Source organism: Ovis aries, chromosome 3 (genome assembly GCF_016772045.2).
Source record: "Ovis aries strain OAR_USU_Benz2616 breed Rambouillet chromosome 3, ARS-UI_Ramb_v3.0, whole genome shotgun sequence".
NCBI lineage: Eukaryota > Metazoa > Chordata > Mammalia > Artiodactyla > Bovidae > Ovis > Ovis aries.
The window spans coordinates 204,809,161-204,825,832 of NC_056056.1; the positions used below are offsets into that span (position 1 = coordinate 204,809,161).

Here is a 16,672-nt window from a genome sequence, read left to right on the forward strand (position 1 = left end):
AATAAGTCAAGAAAAAAAAACTGCACCTGGAGAAAAGATATGAACAGCTTTATATAAAGATATAAAAATCTCATATAAAATTCATAAAAATAAATATTTGAAATGATGGAATTAATAAAAAAGTCAGAGAAATTATTGACTATAAGACCAACATGTAAACTTCAATATACTACTCTTTACTGCACCAAAAATTACTAAAAATTAAAAAATAAGTGTCATTTACAAAATCATGACTATGAAACACCCAAGTATATTTAACATCTCAAAATAGAGAAACACAAAATCTGACAGGGAATATTTAAAGAAAACCTAACTCATGGAAGAATAAAGCATATTGACTGGAACAGCCAATACTGTAAAGATGACTCTCTTTACAAATTATTTTAAATAGTAAATGCAGTCCCAAGAAGTTTTTTTAAAAACAGATTTATTGAGGTACAATTTACACACCATGAAATCCATCCATTTAAACTGTGTAAATCAGTGATTTTAAATGTGGTCACAGTTTACAACCATCATCACTATCAGTATCTAGAAAATATTCATTACTGACCAAGTAGCAGTCATTTTCTTTCTCATCTCCGCATAGCTCTTGGTAATTGCTAAACTACTTTTGGTCTTTGTTCTCAAATATAAAATGTTTTGATATTTCCTGTAAACAGACTCAGAAAACATGTGACATTTTAGAAAGTTTGAATGTCATAAACATATTGTTGAGCAAAAAAGGCCAGACACAAAAGAAGTGATATCTATACTTTTTGGTATGCATATTATATTTAAACAGTTTTAAAAAATTAATTTATTTTTTATTGAAGGAATTTTTTGAATTTTTACTTTGATTTTGAATTTTTATTGAAGGAATTTATTGAAGAAATTTTTATTCATGGAATTTACAGAATTTTGATGTTTTCTTTCAATGGTTATTGAAACCTTATTAGCACAAATAACATAATTCATTTCAAAATTTATATAATCATAACATTATTTCCTTTTCATAAAAGATAAAATTACTCAACAGCATCCAAACTCACTTTTTAATTCTCAAGCTTATGCTTGCAATTATATGTATGTTGAATCTGACAGCTTTCTGCTTTTATGCCCCTTGAGGATAGTATAGCACAGTTACGTTCACCAGGTGTATGGTCTGTTATCCTGTTATGAAAAAAATGCATAATTTTGTTATATTCTATGAAGGCAACTCATGAAACAACAGTATTTCTATGTAACTATAATAAAAGACATTTTGAAAATGGGTAATGGTGTTTTTGATAAAATTTCAGTAAGAGTTTGTTATGAGGAAATCGGGCTACAGAGTAACCTATTTTTGAACATTTATATCAACATTTTATTAACTTTCAGCATCTTCTTCAGCTTTCTATAATTCAATGAAAACAAATGTGTTCATATTATTAATATTTCTTTTTTGTATTTTTCCTCCTTTATATAGCATTCATTTAAAAATCTTACTTTAGTTTGAAAATTGAACCATTTCGCCACTTCCATGCATGACCACGACCTTCACGAAAGACTGGAATCCATGATATAGTTGGCAGGGACATCAGAAATTTCTAGCCCAAAAGAAAGAATTTTCACTTAAATATCATCATGAAAGATTTTTATTAATTTTTAAAATGCAAGTCAAAGGATGCATTCTTTCTTAGGATCTTTAGTTCTTTGAACAAAATGAGTATGTTAGATTTTGCATCTAACACTATAATACATAAAAGTTGACTTCACCAAAGCCTTGGACTGTGTGAATCACAACTGTGGAAAATTCTTAAAGAGATTGGAATACCAGAGAAATTGGTATTTCTTACTTGCCTTACCTGCCTCCTGAGAAATCTCTATGCAGGTTAAGAAGCGACAGTTAGAATCAGACATGGAACAATGGACTGGTTCCAAATTGGGAAAGGAGTACATCAAGGCTGTATATTGTCACCCTGCTTATTTAACTTCTATGCAGAGTACATCATATGAAGTAGCAAGCTGGATGAAGCACAAGCTGGAATCAAGATTGCCAGGAGAAATCTCAATAACCTCAGATATGCAGATGACACCATCCTTATGGCAGAAAGCAAAGAGGAACTGAATAGCCTCTTGCTGAAAGTGAAACAGGAGAATGAAAAAGCTGTCTTGAAACTCAACATCTGAAAAACTAAGATCATGGCATCTGGTCCTATCACTTCATGGTAAATAAATGCGGAAACAATGGAAACAGTTACAGACTTTATTTTCTTGACTTCCAATATCACTGCAGATAGTGACTGCAGCCCTGAAATTAAAAGACACTTCCTCCTTGGAAGAAAAGCTATGACCAACCTTGACAGCATATTAAAAGCAGAGACATTGCCGACAAAGGTCCGTCTAGTCAAAGCTATGATTTTTCCAGTAGTCATGTATGGATGTGAGAGTTGAACTATAAGGAAAGCTGAGCACTGAAGAACTGATGCTTTTGATCTGTGGTGTTGGAGAAGGCTCTTGAGAGTCCCTTGGACTGCAAAGAGATCAAACCAGTCAATCCTGAAGGAAATCAGTCCTGAGTATTCATTGGAAGGACTGATGCTGAAGCTGAAACTCCAATACTTCCGTCACCTGCTGTGAAGTACTGACTCATTGGAAAAGACCTGAAGCTGGGAAAGATTGAAGGCAAGAGGAGATGGGGACAACAGAGGATGAGATGATTGGATGGCAGACTCAATGGACGTGAGCTTGAGCAAGCTCCGAGAGTTGGTGATGGACAGGGAAGCGTGGCGTGCTGCAGTCCATGGGGTTTCAGAGTTGGACATGACAGAGTGACTGAACTGAACTGAACTTAGTTCTTTGAATAGAATAAGCATGTTAAATTCTAAATGTAATACTAAAATCATAAAAGTTGCCAGGTGGAATATTTAATATTGCCATAAATATTAACCATGTCTATACTTTTGATTCAAAACTAATTCACATTTATACTTATCAGTTTCACTGTTTTCTAATGTTAATAAGGAAAATCCTTTTTTTTTTTTTTGAGGAGCATTTAATAAAGGAAGTATTTACAAAGACATGGATTAATTGTACAGACCCCACAAAAGAAGACACTTAGTACACCAGCTTGGGGATATTGACAACTGTGAATTGTATCTAACATTAAGCCTGAGGGATAAGAAGGTGGAGTAATTGAATACGTGTGCAGTAAGGAAAATTCTGATTTATGTAATTTATTTTTACTCATGGCAATACTAACATAACAAGGCTTTAAATAAGTTTTAAGATTCTGTGATGTTCTCTTTCTGGATACTGTGAGTATATCATTACATTTCTCTACTACTATACGTTCCTCAGTTTTAGAAGAGAATTAAGGGAATGAAATCGAGAAAATAAGTGACATGAGAGCCAAATATTTGGTTTTCTGAGTTTGACACCATTCTTTGACTAGAGAAACCCCAAAGCAATCTATTTCTGTGGAATCCGGTGGACAAGACAAGGGGTCAGAGAATCATTTCTCTCTGTTACTCCCTGCTCAGTTGAACTGTAGACACGGGAACTAATGCAAGACACAAGAAAGGAGAACCCTGCATGGTGGGAAGAGAAAAGTGAAGAGGTCTGAGAGTATCCAGCAGCCCTAATCCTCTGTAATCTCTAATCTCTTCTCCATGAGGAGAGAACAGGGTGGGAGGTGCAGGAACAATAATTACGGCATCTTGTGTAGGGGATGACAGAGGATGAGATGGCTGGATGGCATCACCGACACAACGGACATGGGTTTGGGTGGACTCCGGGAGTTGGTGATGGACAAGGAGGCTTGGCATGTTGAGGTTCATGGGGTTGCAAAGAGTCAGACACGACTGAGCGACTGAACTGAACTGTATCCTCCCCACCATCAGATGAAAGTGACCTAGTCCTCTTACTTCCCAACACCCAATACCTAACCTAACTGTTGGAGGTGGCACAGGTAAACCATTCCTCCTGTGCTGAGAGAATCCTGTAGGTAACACAGGTGAGCCTTACAATGTGATCCATCAGGACACCTGCTAACAAGGAGCAGAAGAACTGGAAATTACCAAACGTGCATTAATGGTTTTAAAATGAAAATAAAGTATCATAAAGTCATAGTCCACTGTTTAATGGAATATTAACAGATCTTAAAATAAGCAAACTACAAATATGTACAAAAACACACTTGAATTCTAACAAATATAATATTGACTGAATCAAGCCTTTAATAAAGTGTTGGAGACACTTAATATCTTACCATTTCCTCTTCACTATCTATGTAAAGCAGAGTAGAATTCTTAGTAGTGCAGGACATCAAACTCCCATTCAATGTTTCTTTTTCCAAACTAAGAGAATAGCAATTGTTGGAATATGTAAACCACTCCTTTGGACAACAATCACAATGAAATTCTGGAGAAAGATTATGAATTACTATTCAAAGGCAATTTGAATTTGAAAAATAAAAATTAACTTACACACATGCATAGATGTAAACATATGTATGCATACACACATATATGGATAAAATAACATATCTATGCAACCTCAAGGCTGGTACATATAAAACAGATCTCATTCATGCATTCATAGAGAGGGTCCATCTCTCATATCCCTATTTATGTCCCCATATAAAGCAAACACATAGAAATATCTACTACTTACACGTCCTGAAAATCAAGAAATGAAACTTCCATTTTAGAATAGCAAAATTTTTTGTTTCTTATCATATTATAGCAGGAGGAAATTACAGTCAATTGCCAACAATGGATATGGTGATCATATTGTTGCATAGGAAGAAAGACTCTCCTATAATCATTATTTAGGAATATTGTTGCCTGATTTTATAATTTGTTTTATCCCCAAATCGACTTCTATTTTCACTAGCCTAAGAGAGAGGCAAAATACAAACTATATTTATAATAGAAGTTTGAAATCATTATGTACCTTTAAGGAGCTTTGTTACCAAAGAGGACTTATTCTGTTCTGATATTTGGGTACCTAGAAAAAAATGAAAGTAATATTTTAAAATATTTACATTGATCTAAATAAATCATAAAAATTTTAGTTTTTAGTGTAAACATGGTGTTTTTAGGATTTAGGATGATCTGGAAAATATTGCTTTAAGAATAATTAATGAGGTAACGAAGACTGAGGGGTGTATATTTCGAAAATCTTAGAGAAAAGACTCACCACCTCTTACAATACTTGGTTCAAGCAATCTCAAGAATTAATTTGTTTTTCTCAATAAGGTGTTTCAGTTTCTTAAAGTATATCTTTGAGTTATGAAATCAGAAAATATCTATGTACATGTTTAATTTTCCCTACATTCTTTAATTTATACTTTGCTTAACTCAGAATAACCATTCAATACTTAGGCTAAATACACACATTAAAATAAGAGTTCTATTCCATAATAATATGAAATTTTAGAGGCACTGATGATCATTAAAATGAAAGGTTCAATTATAATCTTTCAAAACTTGACTTACGTGGAATAAAAGTTATCACTCTCACTATCGTATACATCAAGACAAAACAGATGATTCCCAGGATCACAACAATGAGCTTCTCTCGAGCTGATGGTGAATCTGCAGGGAGAGAAAAGGAAACACTGAGAAAGGAGTGATGGAGACAGTTATTTTAGAAGAACAAAAGATCCCACATCCGTGAGAATTCAAAGACACCAACTTGGACCTCAAAACAATATCTGCCATTGCAATCCTCTTCTCAGAATATACCATTCCTTTTTCAGCGAATATAAGGCTTCACGAGTTGTAGATCAAAGACTACAAATTACAGCAATGCCTGGGTAGGTAGTCCTAGAGGAGGGCATGGCAACCTTCTCCCATATTCATGCCTGGAGAATCCCCATGGATAGAGGAGCCTGGCGGGCTGCAGTCCATGCGGTTGCAAATAGACGGACACAGCTGAGCGACTAAGCACAGCGCAGCACATATGTCATATTAGAATATTGTATTGCAAACTCCAGCTCTAAGCCTCATTAATAAAAACACGGAAGCGGGTAAATGCTTTTACATTTGCAGTAGTTACTGTCATTCCATTGAGATAAAAAAGACATTTTGAAAGTTTAATTCCACATAGGTTTTCTCCTGCTCAGCTGCTAAAATTGATCTTTTCACCATCTTACCTCTCATATGCTGTCTCCTGGTATCCTTAACCAGACTCGGTTCTGAGTAGTTTTCCTTTTGGTTCCTCATCTCTGTGGCTGCTTAATGTCAAGATGTTGCTCTATGGAAACTTTACATAAGTAGTTAATAAATGGTGTATAAAATCACAAGAAACCTTGAAAGGTTAAATTGAGTGATGTGTGAGGTCAGTTAACAGCACTCATTTAGCAGCTGAGCAAATCCAAGTTTGGTTCTCATTTCAGTAGATCTTTAGACAACTGTTTCATGGTAGAGTAAGTAGTTTTAAAAATAGTATTTGGTGATTAATAACCAAGAGTGGTGGGAATGGGCGGGAGGTGAGAGGGAAACTCAAAGGAGGGGACATATGTACACGTATGGTTAATTTATGCTGATGTATGACAAAATCAAACCAATATTGTAAACCAGTCATCAATCAGTTAAAAACAAATAAATGTTTTAAAAAAATATTCTTTGTTTGACATGTTACTTGTTTATTGGAACAATGAAAATTAGTAGATTACTGAAAAGTTCATGAATAGTAATATCCTGATGAATTGGAAGTCAAAATTCACAGAAACACTTTGAAATTGGTATAATACATTGGTTCAAATTAAAGTCCATATTGGAAAAAAATGCACCAATTATATAGGTAAGTTTAAAATCCATTAAAAGTTAAAGACAGCTTTCCATGATGAGGGAATAACAGTATTGGCATAACAGTACACCCTGCATTAAACTACTTTTACTGGGACATTCATTAATGAAAAGGAAATGAGATGCTATCAAATAATTCGTCTATTTTGAGTGATTGTGGAGCTCTAAGAAATCATTAAAAAATTAAAGAAATATTTTGCATGTTAAAAATGGTACATGACATATTAAATTCTCCAAAACTTTTTATCATATAAAGACAAAACAATGTTAAAATGTCATTAAATAAATACTTATTCTACATGAGTAATTGACAATTGACAATGGCTAAGATATGAAATTATAAACTGATAAGGAAAAGCATACATCATTTATGGAAGGACAATGTTGGTACAAACTTCCAGGAAGATCCTGAGGCTGTTAAGTCAATGAGGGTAGCTTTAGTTGTATCAGCAATTATAATAAGTCAGTAATGTGCCTTAATAATTCAGTCAATGGATTCTGTAGTCAGTGCAATCTACAATTAATTCTGGCTTTGAAATTTACAATGTATGACCTTTAAAAATTATTTAGTATTTAGTAAATCAGTTTACTAATCTAAAATGAGAATAAAAATATATATGATATAAAGCATGTAAAACACCTAATATTAAATTTGACTTTTATTTCTTATTTTACTACAATTGCCATGGTGTTATTCATTTTAGGCAATATAATTTATTAGACAGAAATCTCTGTGTTAGTGTGATTTATCTTTCTTCAATATTATGATCAAGTTTTTATAAAGCATTTGATTATATATAATTGAGTTAATCCAGCACTTTACTGGAGGTACCATACTGTGATTTTTACTTTACCTAGAATTGTGAAGAATTATATTGGCCATTCACAATTCTATGAATCCATTTTAAGAACTTATTTTTAAGGGCTGCGTTAAATATTTAATACTATATCTAATTATATGTCTATTGATAACAAAATACACTGTTAACTGTCCCGTGTCCTGATGCTCCTGATACTTCATCTTAAATGGGATTGATTAACAAAATCAGTTATACATGTATGTATTCACTTGAATAACGTCTGCAGGCAAGAATCTGAACATTTTCAAAAATCTTCCCAAATACTTCATATTTTATTCTTACTTTCTCCCAAAATTAAAATACCAAAATATCAAATACAGATACCAATATCTCCTTAATTTGTTTGCTTGGCAATTGTCCCTAAGTCGAACCACATTGGCATTTGTAATCTCCTGATAAGTGAGATGAGGGATTAGGAAGGAGAGGGAAACACATACCTTCTACAGCCCAGAGTCCTGCCTCTTCTCTGAGTGGCCAGGTTACTGAGAAAATCAAACAATGTCTGTGGTCTTCACAGACTGCCCTGTGAAGGCTCAGAGTGAAGCAATAGTGGAGAAAGTACATTTCTCATCACCATGTCACTGAAACAGGAAATTCTTACACTTGGGTATTTTGAAGAAGTTTATCTCATCACACACCTCCAGAATATAGGAGACTTTGGACATGTAGTGTATCAGTTAGTTTGTTCTTTGGTGAGTTCCTCTGAGAATTGATTTCACTTTCTAAAAGTTTTAGGGGGACAAAGGACATGATCACCCTGCTGTTAACGTGCTTTCACTTCATTCATCAATGCTGAACATTTATGCCTTGTCAAGAGTAACTTCAATGATTAAGTTTTAGTTTTAGATAAGTTTGCTAAATCTAGGCATTATTTATTTCTTTTCCTTATAATCTCATTGTGTCATTTCTATTATAATGGAGGAAATCATAATTCCATTGACAGTTCATATTTAAGGAGACTTGTCCCTATTTCAGAAGAGTTACTACAATTTAAACTTTAACTGTCGTCTAATTTTTAGCTTTCTAAAATCTAGAAAAATGGAATATAAATCTGTAGTTATATACCAATTTATTGTTGTTGTTCAGTCATGAATCCATGTCTGACTCTTTGTGACCCTGTGGACTGCAGCAGGCAAAGCTTCCCTTTCACTATCTCCCTCAGTTTGCTCAAATTCACATTCAATGATGGGCTTCCCTGGTGGCTCAGATGGTAAAGAATCTGCCTGTGATGCAACAGACCCAGGTTCAGTCCCTGGCTGAGGAAGAACCCCTGGAGAAAGAAATGGCAACCCACTCCAGTGTTCTTGCCTGGAAAATTCCATGGAGAGAGGAGCCTGGTGGGCTACCGTCCACGGGGTTACAGAGGCGGACATGACTGAAGAGACTGAATGCCGGGGTCCAGCCCTGGTGGATCCAGGGTAATTCGAAGTGGGGACGGCATGGCAAGGAAAATCTTATTTATTTAGAAATATAAAATAAATTAGGAAAGAATAGTGTAGTAGGAAAATTTAGTGGAGAAAAGAGGCTGAATAACTTGGTTTATGGGGAAAGCCAATAAAACTTCAGGACAAGAAGTTTGCACCATCTACACTGGGCCGCTGCCGCCCATTTGAATATCAGAGGGTGCCCCGCCTTGGACTCCCTCTCTCATGGATCTTAGAAGCCAGGGCAAGTAAGTAGACATGGCGAGCCTCCACGCCCCAGATGGGAATTCAGCCAGAAAATAGAATAAGAAACGAAGACACGGGGGAAACCAGTCTTTCCAATGACTGCCCCCCCCCCCCACCATTGTCTGGAAAGGCCTTATATACCTTTTGATTTTACATAGAGATCAATGAATAATACAAAATTATGCAGCATCAGCAACCCTGACTCTTATCGAGACCAGGTTTCTCTCTGCATACCTACTTGTATACACAAGCCTTAGGTGATTTACATCATCTTCTGGCCAGAAGGCCAATTAACATTTTACAGCCCTTTTCTGATAAGGCTTTGTCAACCAGAAGACTTATTTATGTTGTTCTTCCCAAAGTCTGGTGCCACTCTCAGAAATCACTAGATAAAGTTACATTCTTCCATATCAAGGACACAAGAGGAGTGCAGTGATATATAACAAAGAGAAAAGTAATTAAGTCAAAAGTCTAGTGTTGCTAACATCAAAACTACTATATGCCTATTCCTATATCCCAATTACATTGATTAATCTTTCAGGTGCCTAAAAGATAAAGAATATGGAGGCCTGGCAGCAGTCATTGAGTCAACAGTGAAAACCCGTCACCAATATAATTTTTAGCTCTTTAGAAAAGGCTCTGTATCTTTAAGACGCTTTAAGCAATTCACAAGTTGTCAAAAGTCCAGGGGAACCTGTCAGGCAAGTTAGAGAGCCATCAGAGGGGTTTGAGCTGAAACATTCCTTTCATATGCTGCTACTGCTAAGTCACGTCACTCGTGTCAGACTCTGTGCGACCCCATAGACGGCAGCCCACCAGGCCCCCCTGTCCCTGGGATTCTCCAGGCAAGAACACTGGAGTAGGTTGCCATTTCCTTCTCCAATGCATGAAAATGAAAAGTGAAAGTGAAGTTGCTCAGTCGTGTCCGACTCAGCGACTCTATGAACTGAAGCCTACCAGGCTCCTCTGTCCCTGGGATTTTCCAGGCAAGAGTACTGGAGTGGGGTGCCATTGCCTTCTCCACCTTTCATATGCAGGAGACTGTTAACTGGAGCCCTAAGTTAATTCCTATTAGAGGCAGAAGAGTGGAAAGCACAGTACAATAAGGCAGCAGACTCTGGTTTTTGGGGGTAGATGTTCAGGAAAACTCAGGGGGAACCCCTGAAGCTGGATCACACCTTTGCGTTTTGTCGGGCTTCCTTCCTCATGACCTTTGCCATGGGCGGGATTTCTCATACTGGCTCACCCACAACTACATGTCCATTGAGTCAGTGATGTCATCCAGCCATTTAATCCTCTGTGGCCCTCTTCTCCTCTTGCACTGAATCTTTTCCAGCATCAGGATCTTTTCCAATGAGTCAGCTGTTTGATCAGGTGGCCAAAGTATTGGAGCTTTGGTTTCAGCATCAGTCCTTCACATGAATACTCAGGGTTTATTTCCTTTAGGGTTGACAGGCTTGATATCCTTGCTGTCCAAGGGACTCTCTCCAGCACCATAGCTGGAAAAAATCAATTCTTTGGCTCTCAGCCTTTATGATCCAAACTCACATCCACACATGACTACTGGAAAACCATAGCTTTGATTATATGGACATTGGTCAGCAAAATGATGTCTCTGCCTTTTAATATGCTATCTAATTTTGTCATAGTTTTACTTCTAAGGAGCAAGCATTTTTAAATTTCATGGCTGCAGTCATTGTACACAGTGATTTTGGAGCCCAAGAAAATGAAATTTGACACTGTTTCCACTTTTTCTCCGTCTATTTGCTATGAAGTGATGGGACTGGATGCCATGATCTCTGTTTTTTGATTGTTGAACTTTAAGCCATCTTTTTCATTCTCCTGTTTCACCTGCATCAAGAAGCTCTTTGGTTCCTCTTCACTTTCTGCCATTAAAGTGGTATCATCTGCTATCTGAGGTTGTTGATATCTCTTGCTGCAATCTTAATTCCAGTTTGTGAGTCATCCAGCCAGCATTTCACATGATGTACTCTGCATATAATTTAAATAAGCAGGGTCACAATATCCAGCCTTGAAGTATTCCTTTGCCAATTTTGAACCAACCCACCATCGTATTGTTCCATGTCCTGTCCTACTGTTGCTTCTTGACCTGTGTGCAGATTTCTCAGGAGGCAGCTAAACTGATCAGGTATTCCCATCTCTTTAAGAATATTCCATAGGTGGTTGTGATCCACACAGTCAAAGGCGTTAGCAGAGTCGATGAGGCAAAAGTAGATTTTTTCCTGGAATTCCCTGGCTTTTTCTATGATTCAATGGATACTGGCAGTTTGATCATCTGCCTTCTCTGAATCCAGCCTGAATATCTGGAAGTTCTCTGTTCATGTACTGCTGAAGCTTAGCTTCAAGGATTTTGAGCATACTCTTGATAGCCTGTGAAATGAGTGCAATTGTAGGATAATTTGAACATTATTCGGCATTGCCTTTCTTTGGGATTGGAATGAAAACTGCCCTTTGCCAGTCCTGTGGCCACTGGTGAGTTTTCCAGTTTGCTGGCATATTGAGTGCAGCGCTTTAACAGCATCATTCTTTAGGATTTGAAATAGCTCAGCTGGAATTATACCACATCCACTAGCTTTGTTTTTAGTAAGACTTCCTAAGGACCACTTGACTACACACTTCAGGATGTCTGGCTCTAGGTGAGAGACCACACCATTGTGGTTATCTGGGTCATTAAGGGCTTTTCTGTACAGGTATTCTGGGTATTTTTTCCACCTCTCCTTAATCTCTTCTGCTTCTGTTAGGTGAGGTGAAGTCGCTCAGTCGTGTCTGACTCTTTGCCACCCCATGGACTGTAACTTACTAGGCTTCTCCGTCCTTGGGATTTTCCAGGCAAGAATACTGGAGTGGATTGCCATTCTGTTAGGTTCTTGCCATTTTTGTTCTCCCTTGTGCCTATCTTTGCATGAAGTATTCCCTTGGTATCTCCAGTTTTCTTGAAGATATCTCTAGTCTTTCCTATTCTATTGTTTTTCTCTATTTCGTTGTATTGTTCACTTAAAAAGACTTTATCTCTCCTTGCTAATCTATGGAATTCTGCATTCAGTTGGGTATCTTTTCCTGCTTCTCTGCCTTTCACTTCTCTTTTTTTCTCAGCTATTTGTAAGCTGTTTGTAAGCTACTTGCAAACTCTATTATGTCCTAATAATATAGATTAATATTTGAACTTTCTATAGCAATTGCTAATGGCTACCTATATGGTGAAAATCTTTATTATATTTTATATTAATAAACTAAATAATATTCTATTACCCACTTCATTGAATTATAGCAAGTGAAGCATTCATTAGTGATGCCAAATAATGTAAAATTCAGTAATATTCACTTTTAAAATTTGAAGTGAAAAGTGAAAGTCACTCAGTTGTTTCCAACTCTTTGCAAATGCATGAACAGTAGCCTTCCAGGCTCCTCCATCCATAAAATTCTCCAGGTAAGAATTCTGGAGTGGGTAGCCATTCCCTTCTTCAGGGGATCTGACCAGTTCACAGATTGAACTGAAGTCTCTTGTATTGCAGGCGGATTCTTTATCAGCTGAACTACAAGGTAAGTGTTAAATGTATTATTCATATTATCATACACTTTGCTGGTTTCAGTTAAATAATTTTGTACACATCATGTCCTTGGTTACATGCCCAAATATGTTGACTCTTCTGGCATTTAACTTTAATAAAATCTATGGTTAGTCCACCTAGAGCCAAGATAAATACTCAGAATACTAAGAGTATTTTGAATTTACTTTTTATTATATAAAATGTGTTTGTGACTAAATCTAAAATAGCAGTACCTAGTGACCTAAGAGATATAGATAAATTAGATGTCCATCAGTTCAGTTCAGTTCAGTTCAGTTCAGTTGCTCAGTCGTGTTTGACTCTTTGGGACCCCATGAATCGCAGCATGCCAGGCCTCCCTGTCCATCACCAACTCCTGCAGTTCACTCAGAGTCGCGTCCATCGAGTCCGTGATGCCATCCAGCCATCTCATCCTTGGTCGTCCCCTTCTCCTCCTGCCCCCAATCCCTCCCAGCATCAGAGTCTTCTCCAATGAGTCAACTCTTTGCATGAGGTGGCCAAAGTACTGGAGTTTCAGCTTTAGCATCATTCCTTCCAAAGAAATCCCAGGGTTCATCTCCTTTAGAATGGGCTGGTTGGATCTCCTTGCAGTCCAAGGGACTCTCAAGAGTCTTCTCCAACACCACAGTTCAAAAGCATCAATTCTTCGGTGCTCAGCCTTCTTCACAGTCCGACTCTCACGTCCATACATGACCACAGGAAAAATCATAGCCTTGACTAGATGGACCTTTGTTGGCAAAGGAATGTCTCTGCTTTTGAATATGCTATCTAGGTTGCTCATAAGTTTTCTTCCAAAGAGTAAGTGTCTTTTAATTTCATGGCTGCAATCACCATCTGCAGTGATTTTGGAGCCCCCAAAAGTAAAGTCTGACACTGTTTCCACTGTTTCCCATCTATTTCCCATGGAGTGATTGGAGTAAGTGCAAATATCCTTTTAACAAGATGGCTAGATGGATTCATTTCAAGGAAGTTTTTTAAATGGAGGGAAATTGCCATAATTACAAAATAACTCTGTATAAAGGAAACATTTTAAGGTCTTATAATGAAGAAACTCTTATTCTAGCTGAAAATTTGGATATGCAGAGAGTAAAGAAGAATTGAAGAAAAGAACTTATGTGGATGTATCCAAATAGATATTGACAGGTAAAATAGTAATGATAAAGTATCAAATTGTGAATATATGTTTGTATTAGAATTCAAGGGAGCAAAAATGGCATGAGCAGTGAAAACAGTAGAGAGAAATTATGTATTTTTGTTATTTCAGAAAAGTACAAAAATATGAACTTACTAGAGTACTGAGTAAAGAACGCATGCTGTAAAATGTAGGGTACTTATAGAACTGCTGCTAAGTCACTTCAGTCATGTCCAACTCTGTGCAACTCCATAGACAGCACCCCACCAAGCTCCCCCGTCCCTGGAATTCTCCAGGCAAGAACACTGGAGAGGGTTGCCATTTCCTTCTCCAGTGCATGAAAGTGAAAAGTGAAAGTGAAGTCGCTCAGTCATGTCCAACTCAGTGACCCCATGGACTGCAGCCTACCAGGCTCCTCCATCCATGAGATTTTTCCAGGCAAGAGTACTGGAGTGGGTTGCCATTGCCTTCTCCACTGATGGAACTAAGACATATTAAATTTATAAATTCTTATAGAAGAAAGTTAAAAATATTTATTGTGAAATCTAAGAAAACAACATAATGTAGAATTCAAAGTAACAATATATTATACTTAAATATTAACTATATGTACTTACATATAAATAATATATGTAAATAGAGCATATGATAATCTTAAATTTATATTAAATATATATGGAATAGCTTTCCATTTAAATTTTAGGAATGTTTATGTGGTAATGATGACCCTGTATGCGAGACAGCAAAAGAGACACAGATGTATAGAATGGACTTTTGGACTCTGAGGGAGAGGGAGAGGGTGGGATTTGGGAGAATGCAATTGAAACCTGTATAACATCATGTAAGAAAAAAACGAAGTGCCAGTCTATGTTCGATACAGGATACAGGATGCTTGGGGCTGGTGCATGGGGATGATCTAGAGAGATGACACGGGGTGGGAGGTGGGAGGGGGATTCAGGATTGGGAGTTCGTATACACCCGTGGTGGATTCATGTCAATGTATCACAAAACCAATACAGTATTGTAAAGTAAAATAAAGTAAAAATAAAATTTTTTAAAAAAGAATGTTTCTATTTTAAAATATTTTGTTTAACACAGCTATGTATGTAAAACAGTTATGTCAATAAATGCTAACTTAATGAGCCATATTATTTTATCAAAAGCCATGAAGAGGAAAGTAAAGAAAAGAACACAAACTGCTTTAGTTAATGTACTCTCACAGTATAAAGCAAGAACCACGTTACAAAAAATAGGGCATGTTTAATAATTATATATTGAGTATCGAAACTATTAGCAATTAAAAAAAGTATGTACTGAACAGTACAAGGTCAACACAGATTTGAAAATCATGCATAAATAATCATAAATGGAGATTTAAACAATTTATCACCACTACTTATCAAGCAAGCAGATATAACAGCAAGCAATAGAAATATCTAAACTAGACAAGTGACCAGGACATATATGAACACACACACATACACTAACATAGAATATTCTTATTTTTAAGTTCAAATGAACATTACCCCCAAATTTGCTATATATGCCTAAGTCCAGTTACATTACTAAAAAAGCTATAGAACTGTGCTGTCACAACACTAGCCCCCAGCTAAGTTTGGCAACTTGGCACTTGAAATGTGAATATTCAAATTTTTTAAATTAATTAGAAGAAATACACATTTCAGATTGATTTCACAGTCACATCAGCCATATGTAATAGACATACAGAATATTTCCAGGTTCATGAAAAATTCTCTAACTAGTTTACCTAAAATAGAAGTTAATAACCAAAATTTTGAAAATCTTTATCGGTTTTATATTCAGTAATCTATTTCTAAATAACATATGAACCAAGGAAAAATCAAAGTCAAATTTCATAATTTTATATGAATTAAAAGGAAAAGTAACAGCAAGATTCTGTCTTGTGACATATTAATTGCCTTAAATGCATACATTATAAACAAAAAAAAAGGAAAAAGAAATCTGAGCATGATTGACAAGAAACTTGAAAAAGCAATTTTGGTGAAATTAAAGTAATTGAAATAAAGGTGAAGGAAGAAACTAGAAAATATGAAAAATCATGACAAAGAAAAAATTACAGTAGAGGGGAATAAAAAGGTCAAAGCTATTTTCATTTGAAAGACAATAAAATTAATAAATGACACGTGGAGAATAGAGAAGACACAAATCTTTTATATCTATATAAATATGACAATCCAAGGCACCTGCTGCTGTGAAGTCACATCAGTTGTGTCCGACTCTCCTGTATTCAAAGAAAAAGAAGGTCAAAAGATATCAGAGACACAAAAGGAGAAGTAAAGTTTCTATTTCATTTGTTTTCTTGTTTTCTGAAAATATTATGATGTTAAGTAAGAAAAAATGAAATCATAATTGTGCCCACACATATTTGATATTACATGCCTAGTTCCTTATATACTGAGATGTACATATGTGCTAAGTTGCTTCAGTCATGTCTGACTCTTTGAGACCATATGGACTGTTGCCTGCGAGGCTCCTCTGTCCATGGGATTCTCCAAGCAAGAATCCTGAAGTGGGTTGCCATGTCCTCCTCCAGGGGATCTTTCCCACCCAGGGGTCGAAACTGCATCTCATGCAGCTCCTGCATTGCAGGTGGATTCTTTACCAC

General features: G+C 36.2%; 1 protein-coding gene across 1 annotated transcript; it reads right to left on the reverse strand.

Moving 5' to 3' along the window:
- On the reverse strand, positions 1-8,120 carry LOC114113672 (NKG2-A/NKG2-B type II integral membrane protein-like). The gene is made up of 7 exons (XM_060413422.1): positions 8,074-8,120; positions 6,122-6,231; positions 5,463-5,561; positions 4,918-4,971; positions 4,232-4,383; positions 1,468-1,568; positions 1-1,152 (listed from the first exon to the last, which is right to left on the reverse strand). The coding sequence occupies exons 2-7, from the start codon at positions 6,189-6,191 to the stop codon at positions 1,035-1,037; spliced, it is 594 nt and encodes a 197-aa protein (XP_060269405.1). The 5' UTR covers positions 6,192-6,231; positions 8,074-8,120; the 3' UTR covers positions 1-1,034.
- Between the last annotated feature and the right edge of the window lie 8,552 nt (positions 8,121-16,672).